Source organism: Culex quinquefasciatus, chromosome 2 (genome assembly GCF_015732765.1).
Source record: "Culex quinquefasciatus strain JHB chromosome 2, VPISU_Cqui_1.0_pri_paternal, whole genome shotgun sequence".
Taxonomy (NCBI): Eukaryota; Metazoa; Arthropoda; class Insecta; order Diptera; family Culicidae; genus Culex; species Culex quinquefasciatus.
The window spans coordinates 12,111,392-12,121,096 of record NC_051862.1 but is presented as its reverse complement, the minus strand read 5'-3'; the positions used below and the strand labels follow the sequence as shown (position 1 = coordinate 12,121,096).

Sequence of the window (9,705 nt, the reverse complement as noted above, 5' to 3'; positions counted from 1 at the left end):
ATGTCCCGTTCCAGGTCTGGCCGTCGTTTCAAATTTATGAGCCATGGCGTGCTAACACGAGCTTGAGTATTTCGGCACGTTTTGGTATATTTAAACAAGATGTTGTCGGTTCCAATTGCACGATCAGCAGCTCGTTACCGGGTGGCTCGAAGTGAACGATCAGCAGTCCTCATGTGTCCTCAGTATTTTGTTTAGGATTTCGATCCGTTCTTGGGCCATACTTACGGTTCTTGTTTGTTTTAAATTATGGTGTTGAGGTTAGAGATAAAAAATTTCAACGGTCTGTTTAATACGCAACTTCACTAATCAATTTTTATTTTTTTCGTCACATAGAATAAAACAAAATAGAAAAAGGTTTGATTGCTTAACACAGTATTTTAAAGTATCTCTTCTGATTTTTTGTCCTTGTCAGAAATGGCGTTCCGTGACTTGATGAAGTCCAAACACCAAACTTTTTTTCGGATTTAGTCGTTTGGTGAGTTATGTCTCTACTATGGGTTCGCTCAATTGTATATTGTTTCTGTTCTTGAGGGATTCAAATTTTGTAATCCATTATTATAGATTACGTAATCCGATTAAACATGTAATTTGATGTTACATTTCTTGTAATCATGAATTACACTGAAGAATTTTTTCTCAACATCTCACATTTACATTTTCTTTGCCACTTTTTTGTTATGCACAATGTCTGAAATGTTACAGCATTTTCTCGATATTTACTGGAAACAAACATATGTTCTTTAATCCTATTTGTCTGTAAATTTTTTTTTATGTCTGTTCTGATATAATTCTGGAAATGTTTAATTTGGACCGTTATAAAATGAGTCGAGTTTTCGCCTATTTTTTGTTTTGAGATAAACTGTATCTTCTTTAGTTATGGGCGATGATACCTACTACCCGTTTCATAAGTTCTGTGAGTAGTTTGGCTTAAATCAATTCTTTCATATAGGCAGGGTGATGTCGTCTATTGGAGTCACTCTAACTTTGGCACCCAGTAGAGTGAAGGATTAATTACTTTGATTTTTTTTTAAATTTAATTCTAATCTAAAAGTTCATTTTGATTGACAAAACCAAAAAGAAAACATACGATTTTTAAAGGCTTGTGCGAATCAAACTTTTATTCAAGGAATTTATTTGATCCTTCAATTTCCGGGACTCAGTTGTATTGCTTACGACAAGGCTATTTTTTATCAGGTTTACCAATCGAGTCACTATTCCCGGGAGGTGAGTTAAAGTCGCATTGGGCTTGCTATTTACCCTGAACTGTCTCGAGATCAGTTTTGTCAGTTCCCAATTTAATTCGAATGTAATCTACTGAAAAACGTCTTTACATTTCTGAGTTCAGTTAAATTCCATTCCCTTTCGAGTCGTTTAAAATTTAGAAGGAGTTAGACACTTTGTCCCGCTCCCGCAGATTGTTCCAATTGTTTTCGGAACAATCAGAAATTTGCTCCCGCGAGACCTCATCAATGTTGGGCAGTGGAAATTTATCATCTTCCACCACCGTGTTGAGTTTGCGGTAATCAACGACTACGACTTTTCTCATCATTAGTACCATTTTCGGCACTAACAAAATTGGGCTATTCCAAGCACATGTAGTCTTTACAATTATCTTGTCTGTGCGGTTTGATTAGAATTTAGATTCCAAAAAAGTGGCTGAATAATTCTACTAAAAAAACAAATCTGGTCGCACCCCCACACTTACCGGCAAGATGTTCTTCTGAAAAGAGATGCATTCCGCGTTGTTTTCTCAGACTTTTTTTTTTTGCACAACCAGTCTGAACTCGAAGCACTCGCATCGTATGGAGACTGAACGACGTTTCGGAAATCTCAGGGACTTTCTTTCACATCTATTGGATTGGTTGTACAATTTAGCACCTGTGAGCTGTGATCAAGCTGTCTGCAGTTGTGTCTGTCTTGCGTTGCCCGACAAGGGCGACATAACTGATCGTAGCGTTACCGTTTTATAATCGTCTTATCGTGTTAGGGGTTGTGATATGAATAACTGTGTTCTGCAGAGGTTCAGACTTGAATGGTATTTTATTCTGAGCTTAGAGTTTGGGAAACCTAGCGAAAGCGTTGGCTGGCTTCGACATGTTGTTCAAACATGTGGCCAGGGTTAAAACAAATGCGCTGTACTTGAAGAGTCAGCGCAGCGTTAACATTTGGTTGCAATAAAAAGGAGGTCATGGTTATGAGGAAAAGGTTCTGTTTATTACTTGAGTGTCGTCGTGTGTGGGTATGCAAAGAAGGTCTCAGAAGGAGGAATGCGGATAATAGCTTAAGTTATGTAATGGAATTTGAGTAAGCTTTGGAAAGGATTTATGGGAATCCAAGGATAAGGATAATTCGATATGTTATATCTGGTACGCTACAGTCTGTTTACCTTTGGTTTACTCTTCTTAAATGCACTTACTACCACTTTCGAGTGTAATTTTGTAGATCTTGTATAGTTGAGGTGGGCAAAAAATGAGCGAGCCGCTCAAAGAGCCGGTTCACTGAAAAGAGCGAACGAACCATGGCTCACAAAAAAAGAACCACGGTTCTTTTTTAAACTCCGGTCTTTTGAAAGAACCGTTTCAAGATAGAATGATTTTTAAACTTTTTATGCATATAATTTATCGAATTTCGAACAAATCGCATCACAAAATTTGTTTTAAGAATTGAAAATGAAATTCTCAATTGAAAAATAATTGCTTATAAAAAATAATCACAGCCAAACACCACTTTAAAGTTTGCAAACTTTATTTCAGTTTCCTAATTTTCTTTGAAATTCCAAAAGTAAATGATTTTCTAAACAAAATGAAAAAGCTTTTCTTTATATAACTGATCGTACATTAAAGTATTATCCGAATACAAATTTGAGCATTTAAAATTGCATAGCTTGTGAAATATTGAAAAAAAAAAAACCTTTTAGCCTTTAGTTTTTGACTAAACCATTTTTTTAGTTTACTGTTATAAAGACTTTCGTGCATTTGTCTCTTCAAGGTGGATAGTGTAAGAGGAAGGTGTACAAAACTTTAAATCGCTTTTGTTTTTTTCCTCCTGTTATTTACTTCGGTTTGGTGCTCCACATATCACGCTATTCATCGATGTTGATTCCTGTTTGCTGATTTATAGATGGCTTTATGGGATATTTAATGTACTCTCCGAATCTGCAATAACCTAGAAGGGTCATTTCTGCCGTTTTTTTTTAAAGGTTCAAATTTTCAGTTTTTGCTTTTTGGGTGTTTGTTAATACTCCTGACTCAATGCGGTTTTAAAAACACCCTTAAAGCAAAAACTGAAAATTTAGTTTATTGGAACCTTAAAAAAAACTTCAATTTTTTTTCATTTAGAACGAAAGCTTTAATTTTAAAATTTTATGGTTTTTGCTAACTTTGCAGGGTTATTTTTTAAGAGTGTAACAATGTTCTCTAAAGTTGCACAGCAGACAATTACAAAACAAAAAAATGATATGTAAACACAAGGGGTTTGCTTGTACCCATCAGAAGTAATCGCAGCTCTACAAAAAAAAATGAAAGTTTTGAAAAAGTTGTTCTTCGTAAATCATGAATAGGCTTTGTGAATTTTCACGCTAAAATAAACGCAATTTTCACTACCATTCGAAAACACAAAATTTCGGGGAAATTTCACGGAACGTGAAAAATGCTGTAATAACCTACAAAATCTTATACTATACAGCCGGAAAGATTTTTGTACATTTAATTGTATATTAAGCAAATAAGCAAAGTGATTTTTCAAGCCGAAAATTTTCAGTTTCACGGGACCATCAAGTTTCGTGGAAATTTCACGGGTTTAAGACAAAACTACAATTTTTCAGAAAATTGCTGTTTTTTTTACATTAAAATTATATTATAAAGCCCAAGTTACTTAATGTTCAACAAAACGAGTTTGAATAAACGGCGAAAACAAAAACTCTTTGCCAAACTTTACATGGAATTTTTAACTGATATACAAAATAATTTTGAACTAGAGAAATCGTGGTAAAAGTGATGATAATTACATCTAAAGGATTTTTTTTTCAATTAGTTGTACTTTTATTTTTACAAAGCATTTCAAAGATACTAAAAACTAAATTTCAGGAGTTACTTAACTGAATTTATTTTATTTGAAGCAAGAATTATACTTAAATGCTTCTTTACTTTTCAAGTAACATACTACACTGAAAAAATACATAATATCAATGAAGTATTCTAAAAAATTCCAAGCCAATCTGTGATCCCAAAGCTTAAAATTTGGAAAATGCTTAAAAATGCCAAATTTCATTGAAATTGCTAAAATAATCGAAATGCATTACAATTTTTTCTTTCAATCCAAATATATGATTTTTGCCAAATTTACATTTTAAACCTTTGTAGATATTTTTTCTTTATGTTTGTCAATGATTTCAGAAAATTCTAGAATTTCACGGAATTTCGCGGAAATTGTGAAATTTCACGAATTTCACGCTATCCGCGAAATCGTGAAAATTCACTAAACCTTATCATGAGCCTTCAGGTCACCCGCGACAGACACGAACGACGTAACAAAGAGAAACAAAAAATCTAGAGTTTTTTTTTAAAAGGTCTTATAAGCTATTGTGTTTCATATGTTTATAGGACCTTTTTTTAACTTTAAAAATTTAACTTTTTTCGAAAAATTGCGATAACTCGTGCTGGTTACAAGCAAACCCCTTATGTTTATTTATCAAGTCTAGATTAAACCACCAATGCGCCATGGGTTTCCTATGTCCATAGGACCTTTTGAAAAAGTAAGCGAGAAATGTTTGTAATGGTCTGCTCTATAACTTTGTAGAACATTGTTACACTTTAAAAATTAACCCTGCAAAGTTATAAAAAACACGCAATTTTAAAATGAAAATTTTTGTTCTAAATGAATATTACCCTTCTGGGTTATTGCAGATACGAAAAGTACATTAAATTTCCCATGCATCCAAAAAAAATGTACAGTCGAGTATCGAAAAATGTTAGAATTTTTGAAACCATTTTTGTTTGTTTTTTCGATGCAGACTACGTTTTTTCGGAATTTTGAGTACGCCACACGGTGTATTTTTCCGAGAACATTAAGATAAAAAAATCGGCAAATATCAGGCACCTTGAAAGAAGGGCATTTTGCGGGGTCCGGCGAAATATTTCGTCGGAAGGTCTAAAGCAACTTTTTTTTTTGAAGTTTTTTTTTGGATTTTATAGGATTTTTCTTCAGAAAAATCGATGAAAACCGATGGGTTCATGTTCATATCCATAAAATTTCTTGTGAATATGTCCCAAGAGACTCTACATTGTATATTTGACATCCAACAAAAAGTTTCCAAACCAAATTCACCAGAATTCTAGTTTTTTTTAAATAACCCCAAAATCCAAGCTGGAAACCTTAATACGACCGGATAAAAATCTTTTATTTGTACAATTTGTTATGAAAATACAGCAACAGATTGCCCGGATACAAATTCTAGCATAAAACACTGCTAAACTGAGAGTATTTAATTTAAAATCTATTTATGACCCAACATTATTTTTTTAATCCGCTGCCATATAACACTATGAAATTTTAAAACTTTTTCGAATCAATCACATTGTAGAGATCAGTTTTCTGAACAATTTCCATAAAAAAGTATCAATTTTGGTTCAATATAAGCGGAGATATACCCAATTTCGTAAAATAAAAAGTGACTTTCTTCAAAATTCCTGGATTTAATTCACGTTCAAACAATAAATACTGCCTATTGAGATATTTTTAATTATGAAAATATTTTTGAAACATAAAATAATATCAAATGTTGATTAATTCATGGAAATTGTTTTAATAGAATCATAAAAAAAAACTCAGTAGGCAGTATTCATCGTTTGGATGGGAATTAAATCCACGAATTTTGAAGAAAGTCGCTTTTTGTTTTACAAAATAGGGTATATATCTGCTTATATTGAACCATAATTGGTACTTTTTTATGGAAATTGTTCAGAATATTGTACTCTACAATGTGATTGATTCGAAAATATTTTAAAATTTCATAGTGTTAAATGGCAGAGGATTAAAAAAATAATTTTGGGGACCTTTTGTGTAATAAATAGCTTTTGTATGAAATACTCTTAGTTTAGCAATTTTTTATGCTCGAATTTGTATCCGGGAAAACTGTTGCTGTATTTTCATATCAATTTGTTTAAAGAAATAGTAGTTTATGCAACAAGTTGCAAAAAGAGGATTTTTTCAGCACGAGTCGTACATTTATCCAACGAGGTTCACCGAGTTGGATAAATACGAAGAGTGCTGAAAAAATCAAGTTTTGCAACGAGTTCCATGCAACATTTTTTGCAATTCCAAAAAACACACACTGAGTGAAATTTTATGTTAAATTTTCATTTTTTTTTCAATAAATCGTTTAAATCAAAAAAATGTTGAAAAGTGTTACTTTTCGAAACAAGTGCCGAAAAGTTCAACTTTTCAGCACCCATTTGAGTGCTGAAAGGTATAACTTTTTAGCATTTATTTTGAAAAGTGTTGCTATTCGATTCTGTTATTTTTGGTACTGAAAAGTAGGCTGTTTCGTCGTTCAAGAATGACAGGAAAAGTAAGTAGTTTCACGACGGAATTGCAAAAAGATTTTTATCCGATCGTATTGTGTTTTCCAGCTTGGATTTTGGGGTTATTTCGAAGCATGCTAGAAATCTGGTAAATATGGGTTTGAAACTTTTTGTTGGATGTCAAATATATAATGTAGAGTTTCTTGATGCATATTCGTAAGAAATTTGATGGATATGAACATGAACCCATCGACTTTCATCAATTTTTCTGAAGAAAAATCTTATAAAATCGAAAAAATTCTTCAAAAAAAAAGTTGCTCTGGAAATATTTCGCCGGACCCCGCAAAATGTCGAAAAAAGAGTCCTTCTTTCACGGTGCCAAATATCAGACTTGCCGATTTTTTTTTATCTTAATGTGCTCGGAAAAATACATTAATGTGCTCGGAAAAATACTCCGTAAAAAGTCCTTTTGACACCACATTTGTGCAAATTATTGAAAAAAAACGTCTTTTTCGAATGTTCAAAATAGGAAGAGGGAGAATCATCAATTTACTTCTCTTAATTTCAAGACTTTAGTCGACTTGCAATCGCCATCGCCTTCAAGCAGCACACACACGCACACAGAATGCGTTTGTAATATCACACATCACAAACAGTCTTGGAAAAGGTGCATCATGCCAAACAAGTTAGCCCAACGAACGTGTGGATTGCAGGATTTATAAAATCAGCAGTGAATAGCTATATTGTTACGAGCTAGGAATTCCGCTTTGCTGCGCTAAAACAAATGATCAAGACGGTACTATTTATTCGATATTTACACCAAACACCATCACCAGCTGTGACGGTGCTCCTCCAGCACTGGGAAAGGTTCTCTATAACTCGGAAAAAAGGTTAGTTTGTTGAAGGAAAAGTGAGCCTCAGCTAGTAAGCATTTGAATGTAACGTGTTTATTTTGACCAGTCTTATTACATCTACAACACATAAATTGTAAAATACCGTATACAGATTATTGCAGATCTAGTTACATAAGTCAACAGCACTTGAGGTTATGATTTCTCTCGGTGTGTGTGTGTTCACTTGGCTAGTTGTGGCAATTTGAAACTTTACTCTTTACAAATCAGTGTAACGACAGCAGCAGCCGCAGCAATTTGCATCATGAGACATATTTATATTTATACATATACGATTGTGTAAGCAATTAAGATGATGATCTTAAACATAACTAAAATCACTCAGTCGCATTAGAAATGTCGGATTGAGGTTTGTCTTAAAGTCAGACCTCCTCGATTCGGCTTTTTTAGTGCAATTGATTGCAAAACTGCATTAGGCGCTACTAGCTAGTTGGTGGCCATGCCAGAACCAAATAGTAACAAAACAAGTCACTGGTCCACGCACACAGAATCGACGTTGACGAAGAAGAAGAAGAAGAAGAAGAAGAACAAGAATTCACACAACACTTCATACTAGCATATAAGAAAGATATTTATATGTTCCCTCCTATTACATTTTTCCTACCGCGTTACAACAGAAATAAAATCTACTTAAACTTGAAAATCCCCCCCTGGAACCACTTCTTCACCTTCGAACGCCCCTCACCACCACCATCCGACGACCCCCCTCAAAGCATCGCCAGCATGTAGTACGCCAGCGCGATCGCCGGAACCATCACGAACGCCAAACCCAAGCTGGCCCCACCCAAAACGGCCGCATTCTTGAGCAGCGCCCGCGTAATCGCCTCGAAGCAACCCCCGCGGAAGATGGTCAGCGAGTTCTGCAGCTCCTGGCAGGGTCGCTTCCGGCCGCCGTAATCGTCCAGACAGCACGAGTCCGGAATCTTCTCGCGCCAGTCGGCGAAGCTGTCCACGCCGCAGCAGTGCAGGTCCTCCTGGGTCATGTCCCACGAGACGGTGGTGAGCCGGCGGCGGCCGTACAGGACGAGGGCGTCGTACAGTGCGTCCTTGAGGGATTCGATGGCGCGGCCGCGGAAGGCGTAGCCGAGGATGCAGCCCAGGAAGAGGATGCAGAAGAGCAGGAAGTAGGAGAGAAAGTACTGGGGAGAGAGAGGGGGAGGTTAGTATGGGATTCATAAAACATCATTAATTTATTTGTAAAGTAAAGCAAACAACTTTTTTTTTCTGAAAAACGCAATCCTAATCAGCAAGGTGAAACACAACTTTCTGTGTATAAATCTCCCATGGGTGTTCTAAATTTTGTAATATTTTGTATGGAACCGTGTCCTTATGACCCAAACAGCCATGTTGTATATTTGCTCCTACCTTACTAGCCTCCATTTTTTTGCAGCTGTCCTAGGAAAAATGGCAGACTGACCCAAAAAAATTATCCATTTTTTAAAAAGTCACTTTTTCACTAAAAATTAAATTCCACAAATCTCTGATAAGTCACAGAGAAGTATGGGTAAACAAAAATGTTGGTTGTGTCACGTTTCAAAAAAAAAAAAAAAAAAATGCAATTGTGTATGAATTACAAGACAACATTTTATCATGAATCTTGCTGTAAAGCAAGATACTTTCTGTCAAGAAAGGCGAAGTTGATATTTCAAAGATGGTTTAAAATCCATTTCAACCCCTTTTAGGTTGACCAAAAGGCTATTGTGGTAATAAAAATAAGCTTTATCGCTGTGAATATCTATGCCAGCAAATTAAACTTAATTTTAGGACCAAGTTCAGGAAAAGACAGGTACTCACCAAAAAATAAACATATTTTTAATTCAAATTTAAGGCTGTAGGAGGATTCTTAGAGCAATGATAGTTATTAATTTTTCTCAATTCATGGTCCAGAATAAGTAAAATGAAATAAAAATTAATCACGATATGAACAATTCTCTACGAAATTGGTCTTTTTTCTTAAATTTTATTTTTTGTATTTTTTAATCCGACTGAAACTTTTTTGGTGCCTTCGGTATGCCCAAAGAATTTAACATCAATCCCTTCCCTACTAACCCCGAGTAGGCCGCGGGTAATCGGCTCCCCTCCCACTAACATTTACACACAAGATCCTCTGTAATTATTAAGTCAAATGTAATGACAAAAGCCGACTCGGTCCTAACCAGGTCCCAGTACCGAAAAGGACCTAATTAAAAATAATTTTATGAAAAAAAAAAATGCCCAAAAAAGCCATTTTACATCATTAGTTTGTCCATATAATTTCCATACAAATTTGACAG

General features: G+C 34.9%; 1 protein-coding gene across 1 annotated transcript; it reads right to left on the bottom strand.

The window, feature by feature from the left end:
* Positions 1-8,057: 8,057 nt before the first annotated feature.
* LOC6038358 (CD63 antigen) lies at positions 8,058-8,583 on the bottom strand (the record flags this gene model as incomplete). The annotated part of the gene is made up of 1 exon (XM_038257203.1): positions 8,058-8,583. A coding segment is annotated over one exon (444 nt), but the record flags the coding sequence as incomplete, so codon positions are not given.
* Positions 8,584-9,705: the final 1,122 nt, after the last annotated feature.